Raw genomic sequence first — 27,143 nt, 5'->3', positions numbered from 1 at the left:
AAACAACAAACAGCCAACAATGAGAAAATGCATACCACATAGCAACAACCAACAATAAGCACATGCATCACCCGCTGCTGCGAAAACAGACTCATCTCGTTGGAGAGAAGCATGGTGGAGAAAATCAAAATCCACCAGAACCAAAAAGAAATCAAGCACGCATTACACATAAAACATTTACCCTAAGTTCATGCATTAGAAAAATAAGCGAGGGCACCACATTTTCTAAAACTATAGTTTAAAGTTAGCAATCTAAACATATACACATATCCTAGGTGCGAAGAGTATCTTAACCACGGCTCTGGTTTTAGCTGAAACTTGCTTTTTTAGATATAGCAGTACATAAAAACACAATGAACATCTGAATAAGAAATTATTCTTATGAAATTAATATGGCATGGGACTACTATGGACAATGATGGAACATTTATGGTGACACAGTTTTCAGAAATCTTTTTCATTGTCATAGTGGATCTTAGGGGAAATGGACTTTCAATCAACTTCATAGTGGATCTTAGGGGAAAATTTCCTATGCCACTACAACACCGACAAGTGCGACCATGTGTTCATCAAAACAATATTACCAATTCTTTTGGTTGCAATGAAACACCGAAAACCTGGCTCGAGTACATTTGAACAATAACATTTTCGACTATCTACATACCTGTAAAATTACATACTCATATATAAAGCTTTCAAAGTATAAGTATTTTTCAGGTCTGGACAGATTCAAGCGACTGAAAGAATATTATCCTTTTTAGTTAAAATTAAATAGCTTAATCTTCTATCAGATTTACATGGGCCTTAGGGTATAGAACAGACTTACAGTTGGATAGTAATTCGTGAAAACAGAGTAACCAGTGATAATCAAATCCATTACTGCATCAAGGTACTTTTTTCACATGATCATGCCATAAAGGCATTCCAGATTTGCAGAAGAAAGGTAGGAAACTCCTACAAAGCAGCAAGCAAAACACCCAGATTCAGAGCAGCTGGGAACGAATAAATTCAGAAATAGATACTTAGTAAACATTGAGATTGCACGTGTTCTATTGCTACCTGCCTTCTCTTGTTAAGTAACTCATTCAAAGGCGGATAGTAGCTCACTGATTAGTAGGTGGTGGTGTTCTAGATGCTCGTCCCTTCTCACCTTGGGCTCTCTGAATAAGTGATTATGTATTACCAAATCCAATGATGGCTAGCTCCATGAAGATCACACATGTACCACTTCAAGCAAGCAAGCCAGCTGTTAGATCTATTTGTCCATATAAGATAGGAGTAGGAATACATGCATATCCTGCTATATGTCATTCAAATTTCATTTTTCGAATATGCTAGCCTGCTAATTGCATTGGGACAAATTTGTAGAAGCTAATCAGGGCATCTCCAATGCAAGAGTGCTTGTTCGGCGCTTAGGAAATAAAAAATAATAATAACGGAAGTAGCATCGATCTAGCAGTCTACAACAAATGATGCATGTCAAAACGCAAAACAGATTAACGAAATGAACTACTTACGCTCTGGCAAGGTCAAGAGCTATATGTATACCCTGTCTTGGGATATATGGGCCAGCAACAGCGTACCACCTGTAGTATTGTCTAGGCTAATGAGGTAAGATTATCCACTGTTGAGTTACTTTTCATTTTGCCCTTCAATTCAAGTGCTTACAGAACAACACATGCATTTTTTTCAACCTTACAACAGTCCAAATTTTTTCGAAGAGGATTTAAATCGTTTCTTTTGCGAGTGATGCGTACGTACAGTTTGGGGAAATAAGTGAACGCGGAACAACAAATCCTTGATGAATCAGTAATCAAATGTAACAAAATGATGAGGTGAGAAAGATGGTTCAGCCTGTGTCTGAATCATTCAGCCTCTCATTATTTTGAGAAAATAGGCTCAAGACAAGACATCATCTATCAGCCTGCTTAAGTGAGTTTCATAGTGGAGTGTTCCTTGCACTTCAGGAGCACACCACGGATTCTTGGTCATTCAAATAAAGAGCTTTTTCTCACCTACTCTATTATAATGTGATTGCTAGATCACGTACTAAGTGTGTTGAAAAGAGAAGTTTTTTTGCAGTCAAAATAAAAAACACGAGTAATCCAACCCAAACCAAGAGCTGATGTGGTGACGAACACTCAGCTCGACCTTGTCGAGCTTGCCCTTATTCAGAACCTTGAAAAGGGTGAATCCAGCGGGTGTCTCCAACGACATCAACATCTCCAACCAAGCAGCAACTCAACTCACCTAGATCGAAGCACACCACACAATGAAATCAAAATGTAACGAAATGATGAGGTGAGAAAGATGGTTCAGCATGTGTCTGAATCATTCAGCCTCTCATTATTTTGAGAAAATAGGCTCAAGACAAGGTATCATCTATCAACCTGCTTAAGTGAGTTTCGTAGTGGAGTGTTCCTTGCAGTTCAGGAGAACACCACGGATTTTTGTGTTGGAAATATGCCCTAGAGGCAATAATAAAATGATTATTATTATATTTCTTTGTTCATGATAATTGTCTATTGTTCATGCTATAATTGTGTTATCCGTAAATCATAATACATGTGTGAATACATAGACCATAACATGTCCCTAGTAAGCCTCTAGTTAATTAGCTCGTTGATTAATAGATAGTCACGGTTTCCTGACTATGGACATTGGATGTCATTGATAACGGGACCACATCATTAGGAGAATGATGTGATGGACAAGACCCAATTCTAAGCATAGCACAAGATCGTGTAGTTCGTTTGCTAGAGCTTTTCCAATGTCAAGTATCATTTCCTTAGACCATGAGATCGTGTAACTCCTGGATGCCGTAGGAGTGCTTTGGGTGTACCAAACGTCACAACGTAACTGGGTGACTATAAAGGTATACTACAGGTATCCCCGAAAGTATCTGTTGGGTTGACACGGATCGAGACTGGAATTTGTCACTCCGTATGACGGAGAGGTATCTCTGGGCCCACTCGGTAATGCATCATCATAATGAGCTCAATGTGACCAAGTGTTTGGTCATGGGATCATGCATTACGGTACGAGTAAAGTGACTTGCCGGTAACGAGATTGAACGAGGTATTGGGATACCGACAATCGAATCTCAGGCAAGTAACGTACCGATTGACAAAGGGAATTGAATACGGGATTGATTGAATCCTCGACATCGTGCTTCATCTGATGAGATCATCGTGGAACATCTGGGAGCCAACATGGGTCTCCTAGGGCCGGCGCCCCCCCTAGGGGCCCTATATATAGTGGGGGGAAGGAGGGCAGCCGCACCAAGTCTCTGGCGCCTCCCTCTCCCCACGTAACACCTCTCTCTCTCTCGTTGGAGCTTGGCGAAGCCCTGCCGAGATCACCGCTGCTTCCACCACCACACCGTCGTGATGCTGGATCTCCATCAACCTCTTCTTTCCCTTGCTGGATCAAGAAGGAGGAGACGTCTTCCCAACCGTACGTGTGTTGAACGCGGAGATGCCGTCCGTTCGGCGCTAGGTCATCGGTGATTTGGATCACGACGAGTACGACTCCATCAACCCAGTTCTCTTGAACGCTTCCGCTCGTGATCTACAAGGGTATGTAGATGCACTCCCCTCTCCCTCGTTGCTAGATGACTCCATAGATTGATCTTGGTGATGCGTAGAAAATTTTAAAATTCTGCTACGTTCCCCAACATCTTGGTCATTCAAATATCACTTACTCTATTATAATGTGATTGCTAGATCACGTACTAAGTGTGTTGAAAAGAGAAGTTATTTGCAGTCAAAATAAAAAAACACGAGTAATCCAAACCATGTACAGGTATCATTTTCCTCAGGACCTTCTGTATATTCCTTTATCGCCCTCTAAATTTCTCTTTCACTTCTACCAGTGCACGCACATATATTGATTGAGTGCAAATAGAGCTGGCAATAGCAAACATATCCAAACCCAAAATGCAAAAAATCAGATTCAGTATAGAGAGAAGGATACCTTTGGGGCTACGACGTCACAAATAGGAGGCTGCAGCCACTGTAAACCTAGGAGAAAGCAAATCGCTGGCCTAGGAAAAGAAGGGCATGGTCAGGAAAATATATTACTTCTACTTACTACAATGGAAGAAGGAAACGGTTGCCAATACATAACTAAACAAAAAATGACATTTGGGGGAACAATATATAAAACACTAATAACAGATTCCAAAAGAAGTTGCATTATCAAAAACCCTAATAATCAACAAAATCAAAGTAATCTTCCTTGCCTCTATAGCACATGCCTCAACCTTATAAGGCATAACAAGAAACCATGTCTTCGAAATTGAAACATAATCATACCGCTCTTAAATATCTGAAACACACATCGTATTCCTCCCCAAGACTGCTATTATCCAACTATGATGGTCTAATCAGATTCACATGCCACGAGCACACACAACAATCACATAGTATGTTACTTGGCCCTAGTTACTTCAAGCAGTTTTAACAAAATACATGTTACCTCCTCTGATCCATATTAATTGTCATTGATTTAGTACACTACTAAATCAACGACAACTAATATGGATTAGAGGAAGTACTTTATTTTGACTACCTTATGTGGAGCAAAGGCCACACAGTCCTTTATTTCAATAAAAGGAAATATATACAAACAGAGAATAAACAGTCCCAAGAGAAAAGAAAGAAAGAGAAAAAAGAACCCTGAAGTTCTTACCATTTGAGTTGCTTAACTACTTGCGGAACTAAAGGTGCGAAGGCCAGAGGTAGGAACCACTATCTCAGGCGTTGGCAACTTCGCCTCTTGTTTATCGAATTAGTATGTACTCCTATACCATCACGAGGAAGAGCGGAATGGTGGTAACCTGTTTAACAAATGATTAATGTAATCACATTTGTATCCTCAACTGCAGTTAAAGTATTAACAAGTATCATACATACACAGATTGATTTTCTTTCATAGGAAAACTGATAAGAAGTTCATGAGCCGAAACCAAAATAACAATGGCACCCCGCCTTGTAGTACAGCCAGCCTGCCTTCGCCATCGATAAATCAAATCTACCAAAACATACAGACAAATTTACAGTTTAGAGAGGGATGATCTTGCACACACCTCAACCAAAATGACATGTGCAAACACCAGACAGGTTGATATGGTCGTTGAGGAAAAATATTCTAATGGAGAAAGCCACAGAAAAATCTGAAAGAAACGAAGTCAACCACCAACTTAGCATTTGTAAAATTGGGAATAGAGCAATAGGAGGAAAGTAGAGAAAACATACACATCATAGCAAGGATGTACTTCTGACAGCCGTGCATAGAGCAACACATCCTCAGCACCGTTCTCTTTGCCGCTGCAAAACAGGAGCCAGTGGTGAGGCGCCAGCCGGCCGGCATCACCTTCACCTTTCCCACCCCTCGTATCCCCTCTCCTCGATCTCAACCAATACATCAGCCTGAAGCTTAACACCTAATAATAAGATTTCAGAATAATCAATAATTTTTACAAAGGAACCTGTAGCTGCAGCAAGAGGTTTATGAGTAAATTAACATGTAGTTAAATGAGCTGAAGCACACAAAAATAATAGTTTGAGGTGAGTACATCTACCTAGTTGCTGATAGATCATTAAATTCTCAGATATGTCAGTTGTTGGGGAACGTAGTAATTTCAAAATTTTCCTACACACACGCAAGATCATGGTGATGCATAGCAACGAGAGGGGAGAGTGTTGTCCACGTACCCTCGTAGACCGAAAGCAGAAGCGTTAGCACAACGCGGTTGATGTAGTCGTACGTCTTCACGATCCGACCGATCCAAGTACCGAACGCACGGCACCTCCGAGTTCAGCACACGTTCAGCTCGATGACGTCCCGCGAACTCCGATCCAGCAGAGCTTCACGGGAGAGTTCCGTCAGCACGACGGCGTGGTGACGGTAATGATGTTGCTACCGACGCAGGGCTTCGCCTAAGCACTGCTACGATATGCCTGAGGTGGAATATGGTGGAGGGGGGCACCGCACACGGCTAGGAGAGATCAACTGATCAACTTGTGTGTTTAGAGGTGCCCCCTGCCCCTGTATATAAAGGAGCAAGGGGGAGGCCGGCCGACCCTCTATGGGCGCGCCAGGAGGAGGAGTCCTCCTCCTAGTAGGAGTAGGACTCCCCTTTCCTACTCCTACTAGGAGGAAAGGAAGGAGGAGAAGGAGAAGGAAGGAGAAGGAGGAAAAGGAGGAAAGGGAGGCCGGCCCCCTAGTCCAATTCGGTTTGGGCTAGGGGGGCCGCGCGCCCTGCCTCCTCTCTTCCACCACTTGGCCCATGAGGCCCATTACTTCTTCCTCGTATTCCCGTAACTCCCCGGTACCCCCGAAAATACCCGAATCACTCGGAACCTTTCTGATGTCCGAATATAGTCGTCCAATATATCGATCTTTACGTCTCGACCATTTCGAGACTCCTCGTCATGTCCCCGATCTCATCCGAGACTCCGAACTACCTTCGGTACATCAAATCACATAAACTCATAATACAATCGTCACCGAAACTTTAAGCGTGCGGACCCTACGGGTTCGAGAACTGCGTAGACATGACCGAGACATGTCTCCGGTCAATAACCAATAGCGGAACCTGGATGCTCATATTGGCTCCCACATATTCTACGAAGATCTTTATCGGTCAGACCGCATAACAACATACGCTGTTCCCTTTGTCATCGGTATGTTACTTGCCCGAGATTCGATCGTCGGTATCTCAATACCTAGTTCAATCTCGTTATCGGCAAGTCTCTTTACTCGTTCCGTAATACATCATTCTGCAACTAACTCATTAGTTGTAATGCTTGCAAGGCTTAAAGTGATGTGCATTACCGAGTGGGCCCAGAGATACCTCTCCGACAATCGGAGTGACAAATCCTAATCTCGAAATACGCCAACCCAACAAGTACCTTCGGAGACACCTGTAGAGCACCTTTATAATCACCCAGTTACGTTGTGATGTTTGGTAGCACACAAAGTGTTCCTCCGGTAAACGGGAGTTGCATAATCTCATAGTCATAGGAACATGTATAAGTTATGAAGAAAGCAATAGCAACAAACTAAACGATCAAGTGCTATGCTAACGGAATGGGTCAAGTCAATCACATCATTCTCTAATGATGTGACCCCGTTAATCAAATGACAACTCATGTCTATGGCTAGGAAACTTAACCATCTTTGATTCAACGAGCTAGTCAAGTAGAGGCATACTAGTGACATACTGTTTGTCTATGTATTCACACATGTATTATGTTTCCGGTTAATACAATTCTAGCATGAATAATAAACATTTACCATGATATAAAGAAATAAATAATAACTTTATTATTGCCTCTAGGGCATATTTCCTTCAGTCTCCCACTTGCACTAGAGTCAATAATCTATCTCACATCGCCATGTGATTTAACATCAATAGTTCACATCACCATGTGATTAACACCCATAGTTCACATCGTCATGTGACCAACACCCAAAGGGTTTACTAGAGTCAATAATCTAGTTCACATCGCTATGTGATTAATACCCAAAGAGTACTAAGGTGTGATCATGTTTTGCTTGTGAGGGAAGTTTAGTCAACGGGTCTGCCACATTCAGATCCGTATGTATTTTGCAAATTTCTATGTCAACAATGCTCTGCACGGAGCTACTCTAGCTAATTGCTCCCACTTTCAATATGTATCCAGATTGAGACTTTGAGTCATCTGGATCAGTGTCAAAACTTGCATCGACGTAACCATTTACGACGAACCTTTTGTCACCTCCATAATTGAGAAACATATCCTTATTCCACTAAGGATAATTTTGACCAATAATGTCCAGTGATCTACTCCTAGATCACTATTGTACTCCCTTGCCAAACACAGGGCAGGGTATACAATAGGTCTGGTACACAGCATGACATACTTTATAGAACCTATGGCTGAGGCATAGGGAATGACTTTCATTCTCTCTCTATCTTCTGTCGTGGTCGGGTTTCGAGTCTTACTCAGTTTCACACCTTGTAACACAGGCAAGAACTCTTTCTTTGACTGTTCCATTTTGAACTACTTCAAAATCTTGTCAAGGTATGTACTCATTGAAAAACTTATCAAGCGTCTTGATCTATCTCTATAGATCTTGATGCTCAATATGTAAGCAGCTTCACCGAGATCTTTCTTTGAAAAACTCCTTTCAAACATTCCTTTATACTTTGCAGGATAATTCTACATTATCTCCGATCAACAATATGTCATTCACATATACTTATCAGAAATGCTGTAGTGCTCCCACTCACTTTCTTGTAAATACAAGCTTCACCGCAAGTCTGTATAAAACTATATGCTTTGATCAACTTATCAAAGCATATATTCCAACTCCGAGATGCTTGCACCAGTCTATAGATGGATCGCTGGAGTTTGCATATTTTGTTAGTACCTTTAGGATCGACAAAACCTTCTGGTTGCATCATATACAACTCTTCTTTAATAAATCCTATTAAGGAATGTAGTTTTGTTTATCTATTTGCCAGATTTCATAAAATGCAGCAATAGCTAACATGATTCGGATAGACTTAAGCATAGATACGAGTGAGAAATTCTCATCGTGGTCAACACCTTGAACTTGTCGAAAACCTTTTTGCGAAAATTCTAGCTTTGTAGATAGTAACACTACTATCGGCGTCCATCTTCCTCTTGAAGATCCATTTAATCTCAATGGCTTGCCGATCTTTGGGCAAGTCAATCAAAGTCCATACTTTGTTCTTATACATGGATCTCATCTCAGATTTCATGGCCTCAAGCCATTTCGCGGAATCTGGGCTCATCATCGCTTCCTCATAGTTCGTAGGTTCGCCATGGTCAAGTAACATGACCTCCAGAATAGGATTACCGTACCACTCTGGTGTGAATCTCACTCTGGTTTACCTACGAGGTTCGATAGTAACATGATCTGAAGTTACATGATCATCATCATTAGCTTCCTCACTAATTGGTGTAGTAGTCACAGGAACAGATTTCTGTGATGAACTACTTTCCAATAAGGGAGCAGGTACGGTTACCTCATCAAGTTCTACTTTTCTCCCACTCACTTCTTTCGAGAGAAACTCCTTCTCTAGAAAGGATCCATTCTCAGCAATGAATATCTTGCCTTTGGATCTGTGATAGAAGGTGTACCCAACATTTTCTTTTGGGTATCCTATGAAGACGCACTTCTCCGATTTGGGTTTGAGCTTATCAGGTTGAAACTTTTTCACATAAGCATTGCAACCTCAAATTTTAAGAAACGACAGCTTAGGTTTCTTGCCAAACCATGGTTCATACGGTGTCGTCTCAACGGATTTAGATGGTGCCCTATTTAATGTGAATGTAGTTGTCTCTAATGCATAACCTCAAAACTATAGTGGTTAATCGGTAAGAAACATCATAGATTGCACTATATCCAATAATGTACGGTTATGATGTTCGGACACATCATTATGCTGTGGTGTTCCAGGTGGCACGATTTCGTGAAACTATTCCACATTGTTTTAATTGAAGACCAAAATCGTAACTCAAATGTTTGTCTCTGCGATCAGATCGTAGAAACTTTATTTTCTTGTGACGATGATTTTCCACTTCACTCTGAAGTTTTTGAACTTTTCAAATGTTTCAGACTTATGTTTCATCAAGTAGATATACCCATATCTGCTCAAATCATCTGTGAAGGTCAGAAAATAATGATATCCGCCGCGAGCCTCAACATTCATCGGACTGCATACATCAGTATGTATTATTTCCAATAAGTCAGTTGCTTGCTCCATTGTTCTAGAGAACGGAGTCTTAGTCATCTTGCCCATGAGGCATGGTTCGCAAGCATCAACTGATTCATAATCAAGTGATTCCAAAAGCCCATCAGCATGGATTTTCTTCATGCGCTTTACACCAATATGACCTAAACGGCAGTGCCACAAATAAGTTGCACTATCATTATTAACTTTGCATCTTTTGGCTTCAATATTATGAGGAGGTCTGCTTCGGTACACCCCCCCCTCGCTTAACATATAAGGGCATTTTGGGCATACGGTGCTTAACGTATCCCGCGCCGTATGCGGCGTGCCCATACAGGTAGAGCCGAGCGCACGGCTCGAGCCGATACGCCGGCTCGCATCTACCCTCTCCCCGTCGTGTGAAACAAAAAAACCACGACCTCCGTTGATCACGCGGCCCATTCCAACGTCGCCCCGCCCCGCCGATCGCCGCCCTTACCCGTCGATCGCCACCTTTCCCCGCCGATCTAGCCGTGATCACGCTGCCAATTCCAACGTCTTCCCGTCTGGCCGATCGCCGCCTTTCCCCGCCGATCGCCGACCATTTTCCCCGTCTTCACCCGGGATCTGGCCGGCGCGGACGTTGTTGGAGTCGCCCGCCGTATGTGATGTCGCCTCCGTGCAGGTCGTCGCGGTGACGTGGCCTACATGGACGCCGTCGCCGCACGCAACTCCATGATCAACCTCTCCGGGAACGTCCTCGCCGTCCGCAGCCACGCCAGGCCGGCCGAAGTGCTGGCCGAAGTGCACGTGCACGCCATGTAAGTCGTCTAGTTTGTCAAAAAAATTGTATCTGTAAATAATTATGTGCAATCACTTGTTAGATAAGAAGTTGTCATCTGTATGATCGTAGTACATTTAATTTGATTTAAAATTGATAGATCAATTTTTATTATAATATTGCAGTGTTGGTAGTGAGATCATTCAATGGATAAAGAAACTGCATTTACGGATCTGTTTTTGGACACGAGTGAGTGGGATGGTAGCGATAGTGTTGATCGTACGAATGGTAATGATAGGAAAGATGATGATGATGGCAGCGACAATGAATCCTGGTCGTCGTACGATAATTTACCTGAGGAGGATTTTCAAAAGAAGGAGGAGGGTGCTTGTAGTGAAAACGTAAGTGTCGTGTACAATCTTTTCGTCGGATGAAGAACCATATGGTACTTACATGTGCATATGATATTTTTTATGTGCAGGAGGATATTGACGTCCAGAACGAGGAAAATCATGGTGTTGAATCTTTCGCGGATAACATAAGCCAGGTTCGGTCCAAAATTTAAGATGTCATTGAATAATAAAAACTTGTTGATGACAACTTACACTTGCTTATGTGGAATATTGTAGGCTAACTTTGATGGTTGGAGTGGTGATGATGAATATGAGCATGAGGATGGAGCTAATATGGACATTGAGGAAGCTGAAATCCAGCAACGTGCACTGGAGACACAGTTGAAGGTTATGGGTATGACATTTGCATCACAATGGGAGGCCTACATGTTCTATAATAACTACGCCAAAGACCGTGGATTCAGTATCAGAAAAGATAAGGTGAAACGAGGAAAAGGACTTTCAACCACTGTTCGGTATAGGCGATACGTTTGCTCGAGGGCAGGAAAACGTCTCAGTAAATTTTTAAACCCTGAGGGCCGTACCCGCAGGCTAAGACCTGAGACTCGTTGCGAGTGTGGCGCACATTTAGTCGTGAAGTTGGACAAAGGACGTGGAGTTTGGTTCGTGGCAGCTTTTATGGATGATCACAACCATTTGTTAGCGAGACCAGATGAGGTGGTATTTCTGCGGTCACATCGAGTGATGGGAGATCACCAGATAGCTGAGATCTTGGCGATGGAAGGAGCTGGGATCAGAAAGCATATCATCGTCGACAACTTCATTAGCAGGTATTGATGAAGCTATGTACCTAGGGTAGGGGCACGAACCCGTCCAAAGAGCCCTGCCCAAGGACATCCCTAGAAGAAGTCACCTTTCAATCGACTCGAAGATATCCCACTCGACGGATTCAAGACACTCGACCAAGAAGCTATCACTCGACCATGAAGCTAGCCACTCGACCATGAAGCCAACCACTCAACTGCCAGGAGACCTATAGTCACTCTGCAGGCAAGCGGTCAGCCGTTAAGTAGTATTTATGGTCATTATAGAACTTTATTAGGGGCGTTACCAGTAACGCCCGACCTTAAATGTACCTTAAACCCTGCATTACTGAGGGCAGGAGGGGGGCCGGCGAACTCTATATAAGCCACCCCCCCTCCTCAGTATGAAGGGTTCGCACCCCTGTAATCCATACACGCATAATCCAGTCGACCGCCTCCGGGCTCCGAGACGTAGGGCTATTACTTCCTCTGAGAAGGGCCTGAACTCGTAAACCTCGCGTGTAACAACTTCCCAATAGCTAAGATCTAGCCTCTCCATATTCACCCCCCTATATCACTGTCAGAGTTAGAACCACGACAGTTGGCGCCCACCGTGGGGCAGGAGTCTTAGCGCCTGATTGGAGAAGTTGCTATTTTTCCGATCCCTTTGATCATGGTTTCGTGCGGAGTTTTGGTGGAGGGCCGCGAGATCCGCCTCGGCGCGCTCACGTTCATCGCCGACGATTCCGCCTGGCTTCAGGAGGCGCCACTCGACATCGACGCGCTCCCTGTCCGCGGTGCGACGCATTTCCGCGCATGCGTTCGTGGCGTCCTCCTGCGGCAGCCGTCGACCCAGTATCAGTCGGCCCCCGTATCGTCCCCCCGCTCTGTCTCCCACCGGCGCAAGCGCTCCGGTCGGTCGAGACTTCAGAGGTGGGTGAGACATGCCGTGGCTCGCCAGTCGGCGCCCCGCAAATCGCGGCAATTGAGCCCGACGAATCCCTCTGCGGCCTATTCGACCTGTCGACTGGCTCCGCGGAGACCGCATCCGAGTGCGACAGCAGCGACCCAGCGGCTGAGATCCTGGCAGTCGATGGAACGCACAGTCCTCCTGGTTTCCCTCGCGCTGGTGGAGGCGCGGGTGGGGGCGACCCATCGCATCCCCACGATGAGTATCTCCCCGAACCTCTCACGTCATCGCAGCGAGAGGAGCTTCGCCGCCGGAACACAGACGCACTCCGCACTCCTATCATCGGAGAGTCCCCCGAGGCCCGGGCCTTGGAGGACGCGCGCTTGGCTAATTTGGCCGAGTGCACTCGACTGGAGAATCTCCAGCGAGCACTCGACGAGCGAGTGCGTCAGCGGGCTCCCGAGTCTAGTCGACGTCAGCTCTTCCCGCCGACGCAGGTATATCGAACCCCAGTTCAGAATTTGGCCGCCGCGGCCCGTATAGCAGAATCGATTCAGCCCTCCCAGTCGGGGGCTGGCAGGGGCTTGTTACAGATCAGAGTGTTGCTCCGAGCGGCGGGAAACCAGAATTCCACTGTTTCTCAGTCGCAGAACAGGATCCACAGTCGATTCATTGCAACAAATACAGTCCAGTCGGCTCACAGCCCGCGGTCGCCCCCGAGGCGTGAGGGATGTGGCGACCGACATGATCAGTACAGAAGGAATGAGCAGTACGATCACCGATCCGATCGTGATGATCGACGTCGAGTGCCAACCCCTCCCCCGAGGAGTGGGTCATATGCGCCTCGACATCGAGATGATAGACGCCCCCATAGCGTTGGGCAGAGGATTCCCGTCGACCCCAGGGACCCAGGATTTGACGCGAGATCTGTCCTCGTTCAAGGCTTGGTTGACAGGAACATGGCTCATCGGGAAGGCCAGAACAGAGATGCGCCCGCCAGCAGCAGAATACGTGTTTCAGGGCCAGAGTGTTTCAGTCGAGCCATTAGAGCCGCAGTGATTCCTCCCAATTTCAGGCTGGCGACTGGAATCAGCAAGTTCACCGGTGAATCTAAGCCTGACACTTGGCTCGAAGATTACCGAGTGGCTGTACAGATTGGCGGTGGCAATGATGAGGTGGCCATGAAGCATTTGCCTCTCATGTTAGAGGGCTCAGCCAGAGCGTGGCTAAATCAGTTGGCACCCAACAGCATTTACACTTGGGAAGACCTCTCCCGAGTGTTTATCACAACCTTTGAAGGAACATGCAAGCGACCTGCAGGCCTTACAGAGCTGCGGTCTTGCGTGCAGAAACCGAATGAAACTCTGAGGGAATACATCCAGAGGTGGATCACACTGCATCACTCGGTTGAGAATGTGCCAGACCATCAAGCAGTTTGTGCCTTCAAGGAAGGCGTTAAATACAGAGAGCTGAATCTGAAGTTCGGTCGAACTGGAGAGATGTCTCTGAATCGGATGATGGAGATTGCCACCAAGTACGCTAATGGTGAAGACGAGGACCGACTCCGGAGTGGCAAGCACAAGGCAGTCGCCCAAGAAACCGGAGGAAACTCCAGTCGGAAACAGAAGCGGAAGGCCGAGCCAGCCGCTCCTGGGGAGGCCCTAGCCGTAGCCCAGGGAAACTTCAAGGGAAAACCCAAGGGCACCTGGAAGCCCAAGAAAGTCAAAGATCAGGATGGAAACGATGTTTCGGATCTGCCATGTCACATCCACACCAAGAAAGATGAAGAGGGTAATTTTATTTACCCAAAGCATACCACTCGACAGTGTCGGCTCCTGATCCAGCAGTTTCAGGGCAAACAGTCCAAAGATAAGGAAAAAGAGTCGGACAGAGTTGAGGACAAGGAAGATAGTGATGAGGGATACCCCCAAATCAATTCCACCCTGATGATTTTTGCTGATGTCGAAAGCAAAAGTCGACTGAAAGTCATCAACCGTGAGGTGAATATGGTTGCTCCGGCAACACCCAGTTATCTGAAGTGGTCTCAGACTGCCATCACGTTCGACCAGTCTAACCACCCTACGCACATTGCCACCCCTGGGAGGCAGGCTTTGGTGGTCGATCCAATTTTCGAAGGCACTCGACTGACCAAAGGCCTAATGGATGGTGGCAGTGGCCTGAACATACTGTACGCCGAAACTTTGAAAGGAATGGACATTCCAATGTCCAGACTAAGTACCAGTAACATGAGCTTCCACGGAGTCATTCCTGGCAAGAAAGCCGAATCACTCGGCCAGATTGCTCTTGATGTGGTTTTCGGCGATTCAAAGAATTACCGCAAGGAAAAGTTGACATTCAAGGTTGTGGACTTCCAAAGTGCTTATCATGCCATTTTGGGCAGGCCAGCTTACGCACGCTTCATGGCTCGACCATGTTACGTGTACCTCAAATTGAAGATGCCTGGCCCTAAAGGTGTAATCACTGTTACAGGCAACCGAAAGAAAGCAGAAGAGTGTTTTCAGAAAGGCTCAAAGATCGCTGATGCTCAGATGGCAGTGGTCGAGCTGCAAGAGTACCAAAAGACTGCCGATCCGAGTGAATTGCTACGGGCCAAGAAGCCTGCTTCAGAATCAGCTTTTCAGTCGTCCGGTGAAACAAAGCCAGCCCACATTCACCCAACCGACCCCGATGCTGCCCCGACTCACATCTCAATGACGCTCGACTCCAAATAGGAAGAAGCGCTCGTCCAGCTCCTCCGTGAGAACTGGGACGTCTTCGCATGGAAGCCCTCTGACATGCCTGGAGTTCCCAGAGGGCTGGCCGAGCACCGTCTACGAGTCGACCCAAAATTCAAGCCTGTGAAGGAACATCTTCGACGGTCCGCCGTCCAGAAGAAGCAAGCCATTGTCGAGGAGGTAGCTCGGCTCTTAGCAGCGGAGTTCATCCGAGAGATTTACCACTCCAAGTGGCTCGCCAATGTCGTCATGGTCCCCAAGAAGGACAAGTCACTTCGCATGTGCATTGATTTCAAACATATCAATCGGGCCTGCCCGAAAGATCATTTTCCTCTCCCTTGCATCGACCAAATAGTCGACTCGACTGCTGGGTGCGAGAGATTGTCTTTTCTAGATGCCTATTCCGGGTACCATCAGATCCGTCTGTATGGACCCGACGAGATCAAAACAGCTTTCATCACTCCTTTCGGATGCTTCTGTTGCGTCATCATGCCGTTCGGCCTCAAAAACGCCGGAGCCACGTTCATGAGAATGATTCAGAAGTGTCTACTCACTCAAATCAGTCGGAATGTGGAGGCATACATGGATGATATTGTGGTCAAGTCACGGAAAGGTTCCGACCTGCGGGCTGACCTTGCTGAAACCTTTGCCAACCTTAGGAGGTATGATATCAAGCTCAATCCATCAAAGTGCACGTTCGGAGTTCCTGGTGGAAAGTTACTCGGTTTTTTCGTTTCCAAACGGGGGATCGATGCCAATCCTGAAAAAGTTGGCACCATACTCCGGATGAAGCGCCCTGTACGCGTGCACGATGTCCAAAAGGTTACAGGCTGCTTGGCCGCTCTAAGTCGATTCATTTCTCGTCTCGGTGAGAAGGCGTTGCCTCTTTACCGACTGATGAAGAAGTCTGACAAGTTCGAGTGGACTCCAGAAGCTGACGCAGCATTTGCAGAGCTCAAAGCTCTGCTCTCCACCCAGCCGGTGCTTGCTGCCCCAATCAGCAAAGAGCCTCTGCTGCTTTACATTGCAGCCACAGGACAAGTTGTCAGCACAGTACTTACGGTCGAGCAGGAAGAAGAAGGAAAGGCCTTCAGAGTTCAGCGCCCAGTCTATTATCTGTCTAAAGTTTTGACCCCTTCAAAACAAAGATACCCTCACTATCAGAAGCTTGTATATGGGATTTTCATGACCACGAAGAAGGTTGCGCATTACTTCTCTGACCACTCCATTACAGTCGTCAGCGACGCCCCACTGTCAGAGATTCTGCATAACAGAGATGCAGCCGGTCGAGTGGCCAAGTGGGCGATTGAACTCCTTCCCTTAGATATCAAGTTTGAAGCAAAGAAGGCTATCAAGTCCCAAGCAATCGTAGATTTCATCGCCGAGTGGATTGAACAGCAACTTCCGACTCAAGTTCACTCGGAGCACTGGACCATGTTCTTCGATGGATCTAAGATGCTGAATGGTTCCGGTGCTGGGGTAGTTCTAGTCTCCCCCCGAGGAGATAAGCTCAGATATGTTCTCCAGATTCACTTCGATTCCTCCAATAATGGAGCAGAATATGAAGCACTTTTGTACGGGTTGCGCATGGCCATTTCACTCGGCGTCCGTCGCCTCATGGTCTATGGCGACTCAGATCTGGTAGTTAATCAGGTGATGAAGGAGTGGGATGTCAGAAGTCCGACTATGACCAGTTATTGCAATGCTATGAGAAAGCTAGAAAAGAAATTCGAGGGGTTAGAGCTTCATCACATCCCCCGACTGAAAAATCAAGCAGCTGATGATCTGGCAAAGATAGGCTCTAAGAGAGAAGCCATTCCCAGCAATGTGTTTCTGGAGCACATCCGCTCGCCGTCAGTCCAGGAGGATCCTTTCACAGAAGAAGCCCCACAACCGAAAAGTGCCACAGATCCGACTGAAGTCGAGGTTCCTGCTGTGGTCGACCTGATCACGGAAGTCTTGACGATCACTCCCGATTGGACGATACCGTACATCGCGTATATCCTAAGGAAAGAACTCCCAGAGGACGAGGAAGAGGCTCGACAGATCGTCCGCCGATCCAAGGCCTTCACAGTCATAAAGGGGTAGCTGTATAGGGAAAGCACGACTGGAATTGGTCAGAAGTGCATAACACTAGAAGAGGGTCGGATAATCCTTGATGATATCCACTCGGGAACCTGTGGTCACCATGCGTCCTCTCGGACCATCGTGGCTAAAGCATACCGAGCGGGATTTTACTGGCCTAGAGCAAATGAGATGGCAAAAGAGATAGTCGACAAGTGTGGAGGGTGCCAGTTCTACTCCAACATGTCACACAAGCCTGCGACAGCCCTGAAGACCATTCCACTCGTCTGGCCCTTTGCTGTCTGGGGACTAGACATGGTTGGTCCACTGAGAACAGGTAGAAGTGGTTTCACTCATGTGCTTGTGGCAGTCGACAAGTTTACCAAATGGATTGAAGCTAAGCCTATCAAGAATCTTGATGCTTGCACTGCTATCAGTTTCGTCAGAGGGCTAACATTCAGATATGGAGTCCCACATAGCATCATCACTGACAATGGGTCAAACTTCGATTCAGACAAGTTCAGAGCTTTTTGCGCCTCTCAAGGCACTCGAGTCGACTACGCATCAGTCGCCCATCGCCAGTCGAATGGACAAGCCGAAAGAGCAAATGGTCTGATTCTCAAAGGACTAAAGCCTCGACTGATGCATGATCTCAAGCACGCAGCAGGTGCTTGGGGCGACGAGCTTCCGTCAGTTCTGTGGGGATTGAGGACCACCCCTAACCGATCGACCGGAAGAACTCCATTCTTTCTGGTTTATGGAGCCGAAGCAGTTCTGCCAAGTGATCTTCTTCACAACGCGCCCCGAGTCAAACTTTACACCGAACATGAAGCAGAACAGGCCCGGCAAGACGCAGTCGACCTCCTAGAAGAAGAGAGGGAGATGGCCATGATCAGATCGACCATTTATCAGCAAGACTTGCGTCGATTCCATGCCAGAAATGTGAAGAGCCGAGCCTTCCAGGAAGGAGATTTGGTCCTCCGAGTGGATCAACAGAATCCACACAAGCTTACTCCTACTTGGGAAGGCCCCTTCATCGTCACCAGAGTCCTCCACAATGGAGCATATCACCTCTACAATGTTGATCACCAGATCGACGAGCCACGAGCTTGGAATGCGGAGCTACTCCGCCCATTTTACACTTAAGTTCTCCCTTGGACGAGATGTAATAAGAAAAATTTCCGCAGTTCATTTTTATCAAAGGCAAGAGTGTTCCAATAATTACTGTCACTTTTGTTTACATACGAAATCCCCCAGTGGGTGACTTAGCCGCGAATCCATTTCGCCTAAGTCTGAAAAAAATCCTACTGAGTGGAGAGCGATCCTCCCACTCGGGGGCTTAGCTGCGGTCCAGCACTCGCCTAAGTCCTCTCACTTAGAGACTTAGCTGCAGTCCGGCACTCGCCTAAGTTTGAAAAATCCTACCGAGTGGAGAGCAAACCTCCCACTCGGAGGCTTAGCTGCAGTCCAGCACTCGCCTAAGTTCTCTCACTTGGAGACTTAGCTGCAGTCTGGCACTCGCCTAAGTTTGAAAAATCCTACTGAGTGGAGAGCGATCCTCCCACTCGGGGGCTTAGCTGTAGTCCAGCACTCGCCTAAGTTCTCTCACTAAGAGACTTAGCTACAGTCAGACACTCGCCTAAGTTTGAAAAATCCTACCGAGTGGAGAGCGATCCTCCCACTCGGGGGCTTAGCTGCGGTCCAGCACTTGCCTAAGTCCTCTCACTTAGAGACTTAGCTGCAGTCCGGCACTCGCCTAAGTTTGAAAAATCCTACCGAGTGGAGAGCAAACCTCCCACTCGGGGGCTTAGCTGCAGTCCAGTACTCGCCTAAGTTCTCCCAGTAAGAGACTTAGCTGCAGTCAGACACTCGCCTAAGTTTGAAAAATCCTACCGAGTGGAGAGCGATCCTCCCACTCGGGGGCTTAGCTGCGGTCCAGCACTTGCCTAAGTCCTCTCACTTAGAGACTTAGCTGCAGTCCGGCACTCGCCTAAGTTTGAAAAATCCTACCGAGTGGAGAGCAAACCTCCCACTCGGGGGCTTAGCTGCAGTCCAGTACTCGCCTAAGTTCTCCCAGTAAGAGACTTAGCTGCAGTCAGACACTCGCCTAAGTTTGAAAAATCCTACCGAGTGGAGAGCGATCCTCCCACTCGGGGGCTTAGCTGCAGTCCAGCACTCGCCTAAGTCCTCTCACTTAGAGACTTAGCTGCAGTCCGGCACTCGCCTAAGTTTGAAAAATCCTACCGAGTGGAGAGCAAACCTCCCACTCGGGGGCTTAGCTGCAGTCCAGTACTCGCCTAAGTTCTCCCAGTAAGAGACTTAGCTGCAGTCAGACACTCGCCTAAGTTTGAAAAATCCTACCGAGTGGAGAGCAAACCTCCCACTCGGGGGCTTAGCTGCAGTCCAGTACTCGCCTAAGTTCTCTCACTAAGAGACTTAGCTACAGTCAGACACTCGCCTAAGTTCGAAAAAATCCTACCGAGTGGAGAGCAATCCTCCCACTCGGGGGCTTAGCTGCAGCCCAGCGCTCGCCTAAGTATTTAAAAATCCTATCGAGTGGGAGCAAACCTCCCACTTGGGGACTTAGCTGCGGCCCAGTGCTCGCCTGAGTACAGACACAACCCAATCCGCAAGGACGATGAGGCACAAGTCGACTGCTACTTTCTCCTTCGGAGTTGCGCCGCAAATACAAGGTTATTCCGAGTGAAGATCAAGTTCCACTCGACGAATCAAACCATGAAGGTAACCAACGAGAAATCAAGTTTGGATAAAGCCTAAAAGGTCCCAGACCTCAAAGTACTCGAGCCATCGGCTCGGCAGAGTTTAACTGTTACAAGTCCACTCGGCATTCCAAGGTAAATTCAAAGTTTTTCACTCCTCAGGAGGAGGACTAGAAGGGGTGACGAACTCATCCAAGTCGATCCCGTCGGCAATATGGGTGGCGGCGGCAATAAAGGTCTCCATGAAGTCTTGAAAGCTGTGCTTCCTGGTATTGGCAACTTGGATGGCCGCCAGCTTTTCTTCTCGCGCCTCCTTGCAATGGACGCGGACCAGAGACAGAGCGACATCGGCACCACATCTGGTAGAAGATTTCTTCCATTCCGCCACTCGACCTAGGACTTCGTTAAGTCGAGCCATCAGAGACTCGAGGTCATTCTGAAGCGTCGTCCCAGGCCAGAGTGATGTGTCGATCCGCGACATCGCAACTTTCAGCCGAGCCAGATAGTCAACGACGCTGGCAGTACGAGACTCCAGACGGAGCACGTTCATTGCAGCCTCGTCCTTCACAAGAGAGTTAACAGGGTCCAAGCTTGGCTCCACTCGACTGGTCTCCTCTTCAAAGTTCTGGCAGAATTCTGCAAACACAATTCGAGAGTAAGTCAGTGGCCCTACACAGGCTTGGTAAACTGCAAGACAGTCGGGGCAGAGTAATTACCTTCGAGCATGAGGAACAGCTTCTTGGTGAGTCCACCGAGATAAGCCTCCAGATCTTTTGCCTTCCCCGCCAGCTCACCCGCCTTGTCTTGCAGAGCCATCTTCTCCTTCTTCAGTCGACTGACATCTCGATTAGCTGCCTCGAGAGCAGTTTTCAGTCTGGAGTTCTCCTGTTCAAGAGCTCCGACCGAAGCCAGCTTCTCTTCCGCGAGCTTCGTTTTGCTCGAGGCCTCCTTCTGTGCCTCTGCAAGGTCTTGGTCCTTCTTCTTCAGAGCTTCCTCCAATTTATCTGCGGCGCGTCGAATGGAACCGACATCAGGAATGGGCAAGAAAGAAAAGCCACCCGTTAAGAATGGAGAACCTCACCAGCCATACCTTTTGCTTCTTCTTGTGCCTTCTTCAAATTCTCCTGAGCAAGCTTCAAGTTAAGGTTGAGCTGGATCTGCTGATTCTCCAACTCAGTATAGAGAGCTACAAGTTCACAAGATTTCTGCAAAAAGAAAAATCAGTCGACAGACGTCCAAGACATGTTGCTTCCGAGCAACCAAGAGACAAGGATGACGTTTCTAAGACCACAGCCGAATCAAAAACATTCGACAGTAGTCTCGGGGACTACACCCAGTGGGTGCACTCAGCGTGCCCCCACTGGTTTGACCAAAAAAAAGAGAAAAAGTCGACTGCCCGCAGTCGACCGGATACAGCTACTCGACCTGGCCCGACCAAACCGAGTGAAGAAATACAGCTACAGCAACGCAATGTAAAGACTACAGTCGACTGCCAGCAGTCCACCGTAGTCTCGGGGACTACACCCAGTGGGTGCACTTAGCGTGCCCCCACTCGTCCAAAGATTGGCAGACACACCCAGTGGGTGTACAGAGACAAAAGATCTTTGGAAAAGAGACTCTTCAAACAGCATATCATAACAGACCAAGCGTTGAGTCGACTGACCTGGACGTTGCTCTGAAGAGCCGAGCTCGCGTCATAGGCTGCTTGGCTGGCCTCCCGAGCCATCTTCACTTGCTCCATCATGATACCCGCCTGGCGTATAGCCTCTCTTGCGGCAGCCGCTTGGTCCTCAGGAACAGGGTACGCAGCAAAAAGTGAAGGCGGATCCGCGGTCGACGTCGAAGGTCGCGCACTCGCTAGAGGAACGGCGAAGGTCACAGAAGCCCGAGTGGTGTCACCACCATCCCGAGCTACGGCCTCAGACGCCGGAGCGGATTGGGGGGTCTTGTCAGCCGACGCCTTCTTGTGCCTCCTCACCCTCAACGGACCGTCGTCGTCATCATCCGGGAGGTCGATAACATGAGGAGGGGCTGCAAGGGAAACATTCAATCGACCAGAGTTACAATAAATGTTCAGTCGACCCGAAAGCAGAACGTCAGCAGTCGTACCAGGGTTGGAGGTGACAGCATCCTCCATCTCTTGGTCGCCGTCCTTGGCAGAGACCTCAGAAGTAGCAGCGCTGCAAATCTCAAAAGTCAGTTGGCTCAATGAATCGACCAAGGATCTATCCATGGTCGACGAAGGAAAGAAAGTTTTATCATTACCCGGAGATGGTAGGGACAGCTATCTTCATCTTGGGCAGAGCCTTGGGCGGCTTGGACGGCGCTGCGCGTGGGTGCTTGGGAGCCTTTCCAGTCAGCGTAGGAGAAGAGGTCCGAGGGCGTTTCGACGACTGCCCAATAGGAGCAGTCGCCTTGCCACGTTCCTGCGCCGGATCGTGCGCGAGCTTGGATTGCCCCTCCGGGTGAGGGGGTTCAACCTCCTCCTCCTCCTCGCTGGAGTCGACATCGTCGCCTCCCTCCCCTTCTCCGTCGGACTCCCACTCGCCTTGGTCGTCTCCGCTCTCGCCCCCACTCGCCTCCCCTTCCTCAGTCGGCTCCTGTGCCCCGTTGGGCGTCGAGTACATCTCAGTAGTCGCCTGGAAAACAACAGACAAGACAAAAGTCAATCGACCAACCCAAAGAAGACCAACGGAGAAAACAAGACTTCAGTCAGAAGCATAGGGACATACCTGGTCCATGTCGTACGAGTTGTCGAGTGGAATCACCCTCCTGGCTCCTCGGGGGTTGTCCTTGTTTCCTGTGATGCTCGACAGCCACCCCTCCAGCATCTCGTCGGTGACCTCCTCTGGATGGACCCGAGTGGTGTCGTCGAGCCCCGAGTATAGCCACATCGGATGGTCACGGGCCTGGAGTGGTTGGATACGCCTCCGGAGGAAGGCCTCCAGCAGGTCCATACCGGTCACTCCCTCACGGACGAGCTCAACCACTCGACCGGCCAGCACTTTGACTTGGGCCCTTTCCTCCGGTGTCACTTTCAGAGAAGCAGGTTTTTCAGCTCGGTCGAGTGAGAAAGGGGGGAGACCAGTCGACTGTCCTGGGGTCGCCTGGTCCTGGCAGTAGAACCAGGTCGACTGCCAACCACGGACCGACTCCGGGAAAGTGATAGATGGAAAACAGCTCTTTCCCCTCGTCTGGATCGCCAAGCCCCCGCACAACTGGATCACCTGCGTCCTCTCGTCACTCGACTTGGCCTTCTTGACCGATTGGGAACGGCAGGTAAAAATGTGCTTGAAAAGTCCCCAATGGGGGCGGCAACCCAAGAAAGCCTCACACATGGAGATGAACGCGGCAAGGTACACGATGGAGTTGGGAGTGAAGTGATGGAGCTGCGCTCCGAAGAAATTCAAGAAACTCCGGAAGAAAGGATGAGGCGGCAGAGAAAACCCGCGGTCGATGTGGGTAGCTAAGAGCACGCACTCACCATCGCGGGGTTGAGGTTCGATCTCCCTCCCTGGGAGACGCGCAGCTTCGTGGGGAATGACTCCCCCCTCGACCATGTCATCGAGGTCCTCCTGCCGAATCACTGATGGCATCCAATCCCCCTGGATCCAGCCTTTGGGCAGAGCGGTCCTGGAGGAGGATCCGCCCCGAGCGGACCTCTTCCCTTTCCCCGCCGCCGCCGCCTTCTTCGCGCGCTCCAGAGCGGAGGTCTTGCCCTTCGTCATCGTCGCCGGCAAAAGTCTCGCACGGGCCTGCTGCGCTGGGGCGAGAACGGAGGTGGCGGAAGGACTTGCGAAGGGAGAGAGGAAGAAAAAGAAAGCAGAAGGGAGCGCACGGCTTGGAAACCCCGAGCCGGCAACTTATAAGGGACCGCTTCCGAGTGGCTGACTGGTAGGCCCAGGCTATCCAGTCAAATCCCGCAGCAGACGCGCGCGCGGTACGTGGCGAAAAAGGCGTCGCGAGGATCGAGGAGCCTCCGCTTTATCGCTTCCGATTACTGCGGCCGCTCCCGTCCCGCGCGCTTCCCAAAATCCGAATCCCGCGACATTCGCGGGCCGCAGAACGACTTGCCAAAACAGAAGACCCCGCCCGCGCCGGCACTCGGTATGTCACAAGTAAAGAAATTCACTCGATGAAAGGCCTGGAATGGATCAAGGCGACTGAAAAAAGGTTGGCAACATCATCCGTGACGATTGACCCAAAGCGAGGCACTCATGTAGCCCAAAGAACCAGTCGGAAAGATCCCCAACTCTTTCCCCACTCTAACCTCGATCCATTCGGGGGCTAATGATGAAGCTATGTACCTAGGGTAGGGGCACGGACCCGTCCAAAGAGCCCTGCCCAAGGACATCCCTAGAAGAAGTCACCTTTCAATCGACTCGAAGGTATCCCACTTGACGGATTCAAGACACTCGACCAAGAAGCTATCACTCGACCATGAAGCTAGCCACTCGACCATGAAGCCAACCACTTGACTGCCAGGAGACCTATAGTCACTCCGCAGGCAAGCGGTCAGCCGTTAAGTAGTCTTTATGGTCATTATAGCACTTTATTAGGGGCGTTACCAGTAACGCCCGACCTTAAATGTACCTTAAACCCTGCATTACTGAGGGCAGGAGGGGGGCCGGCGAACTCTATATAAGCCACCCCCCTCCTCAGTATGAAGGGTTCGCACCCCTGTAATCCATACACGCATGATCCAGTCGACTGCCTCCGGGCTCCGAGACGTAGGGCTATTACTTCCTCTGAGAAGGGCCTGAACTCGCAAACCTCACGTGTAACAACTTCCCAATAGCTAAGATCTAGCCTCTCCATATTCACCCCCCCTATATCACTGTCAGAGTTAGAACCACGACAGGTATGGCTCGTATGATAAGTGTGGGTTTCTGAGACGAGATGTGTACAACCTATGTTGCCGAGAAAAAATGAAGTTGATTGCGAAGGGTGATGCTAACACGGCAATCGGGATTATGAGGAGCAGAAAGGAGAAGGATCCAGACTTTTTCTTTGAGTACGTGCTCGATAAGGAGGGCCGTTTGAAGAGCATGTTCTGGTGCGATGCACAGTCGCGGCGGGACTATCAGTTGTATGGAGATGTGACTGTGTTCGACAACACGTATAAGATGAACAAATATGGTATGTGGTTTATCCCCTTTGTTGGTGTAAATAATCACCGTTGCACCACAGTTTTTGGTTGTGACATTGTGTCCGACGAGACCGAAGCGACGTACGTGTGGCTGCTCCAGACATTTCTGAGGGCCAATTGTCAGAAAAAGCCAAGGTCAATCATCACGGATGGAGATGCTGCAATGATACGAGCTATTCGGTTGGTTTTGTTTGATGTGTTGCACCGTCTCTGCTCATGGCACGTGGAAAAAAACATGCAGAAGCACCTTAATTACAAATCGCTAAATGAGTTCAGGGGACTCTTGTACTACTCCACCTCTCCAGCCAACTTTGAGGCGAGATGGCACGCTTTCGTCCATAAATGGAAGACTGATAAAACAGAAGAGTGGCTGAGTAGGATGTACAGGAAGAGGAGTCTGTGGGCAGCATCATATCTGCCAGATGGTTTTTTTTCTGGGTATGCGCAGTAATCAGAGGAGTGAAAGCGTTAACTCTTGTCTTCACCTTCACCTGGACGGCGGTATGACTATTGTTGACCTAGTTGTGCATTATGAGAATTGCATAGTTCGACTACGTGAGAACGAGGCGCATGATGACTGTGTTTCAAATCAGTCATTGCCACCATCAGTCACAGAATATAAGGATATTGAGAAGCATGCTGCCCAAGTATTCACTCATTCCAATTTTTATATTCTTCAACAAGATCTGAAGAAGATGGGAGAGCTTGAGATTTTTGAGATGCTAGTGGGATTTGACTGCCACACCTTCATCGTGACATGGAGAAATAACCGCACATTTTAGTTCGGCGTGAATTATCAAGCTGAAAACTCTGAAAATACGATAGACTGCAGTTGTGGACGAATGCTTCGGAAAGGATTGCCTTCCAAACACATTATGTATGTGTTGGTTCATCTGAAAATATCTAAAATACCTAAGTGTTGCATCCTTAAGAGGATGTCGAAAGTTACGAGAGGTGGGCTGCCTGCACAACGAAAGAGTGACATGTTTGGCTGGGGTTGGACAGGGGCAGAGCAGCGTGCTCGCTATAGTCAACTCAGTATAACAGGAGCTAAAGCTTTTCATGTTGCTTCAAATGATCCATTCGTGTTTGATGAGTTGATGCAGTGTCTGCAGAATATAATAGCGAAGAAAAAGGTCCCTGATAATTATGCTGTTGGTAGTAGAAGAAATGTGCATGAGGAGCCACGTCAGCCAACAACATGTTGATGTCATAGGTGATCCCGTGAAAGTTTCCACGAAGGGCGCCCCTAAACAGAGCACGACAAGGCGGGCAAAGAAAGATCCAAATGTTACAAAAAATGGAAGATCAAAATCATTTTCTAAGAAAAAACCCGGTCCTCTTTGTGGCATTTGTAAGAAAGAGGGCCATAGACGGCAAACGTGCGCTGAGAATGAAAAGTAAGTTTTACATTATTTTTAATTATTTTTTGGGTTCTCTCTTTACAATTATCTGATGAGTTGTTTACAATTTGTTATGTAGGAACCGGGCATAAAGATGAAGTATTCATAATCAATTGAAGGAACTCGTAATTTCTGTTTATTTGTTTAAGGATAAGAGACATGGCACTTTGAGTTTATTCTTTAAGCCACCTTATTCGATGGAAGGCACTGGCACTTTCAGTTTATTTGTTTAAGGATTGGAGACATGGCACTTTGAGTTAATCTTTATGCCACCTTGTTCGATCTTATGAGACACGCGATTTCTATTATTATGTGTGAAACATGATATGTTTATATGAGTGTGTTACTGCTGTCATGACTTTGTCAACTGATTAACATTTTTTAAATTTAATGTATGTGAAAAAAATATTTGAAAAAAAGCCCAGCCATGGCCGGGCGCGCGCCTTCTGGGAGGCTTTTCGGCCGGCGAGCGGGGAGGCCACGGCGTACAACAGG

At 47.9% G+C, this 27,143-nt stretch overlaps 2 protein-coding genes and 1 pseudogene across 2 annotated transcripts; 2 read left to right on the top strand and 1 right to left on the bottom strand.

The window, feature by feature from the left end:
* Positions 1-4,663: 4,663 nt before the first annotated feature.
* On the bottom strand, positions 4,664-5,428 carry LOC147971181 (uncharacterized). Its single transcript, XM_087523855.1, has 2 exons — positions 5,279-5,428; positions 4,664-5,176 (listed from the first exon to the last, which is right to left on the bottom strand). The coding sequence occupies exons 1-2, from the start codon at positions 5,426-5,428 to the stop codon at positions 5,057-5,059; spliced, it is 270 nt and encodes an 89-aa protein (XP_087379981.1). The 3' UTR covers positions 4,664-5,056.
* Positions 5,429-11,197: 5,769 nt separating this feature from the next.
* On the top strand, positions 11,198-25,375 carry LOC147971180 (protein FAR1-RELATED SEQUENCE 5-like; the record flags this gene model as incomplete). The annotated part of the gene is made up of 2 exons (XM_087523854.1): positions 11,198-11,694; positions 24,958-25,375. Coding segments are annotated over exons 1-2 (915 nt in total), but the record flags the coding sequence as incomplete, so codon positions are not given.
* Positions 25,376-25,408: 33 nt separating this feature from the next.
* Positions 25,409-26,740, top strand: LOC147971179 (protein FAR1-RELATED SEQUENCE 5-like; annotated as a pseudogene).
* Positions 26,741-27,143: the final 403 nt, after the last annotated feature.

This window comes from Triticum urartu, chromosome 5A (assembly GCF_056163025.1).
Source record: "Triticum urartu cultivar PI428250 chromosome 5A, HENAU_Tu73, whole genome shotgun sequence".
Taxonomy (NCBI): Eukaryota; Viridiplantae; Streptophyta; class Magnoliopsida; order Poales; family Poaceae; genus Triticum; species Triticum urartu.
Note: the sequence above shows the minus strand (reverse complement) of the source record. Positions and strands in the feature narration are given on the sequence as shown.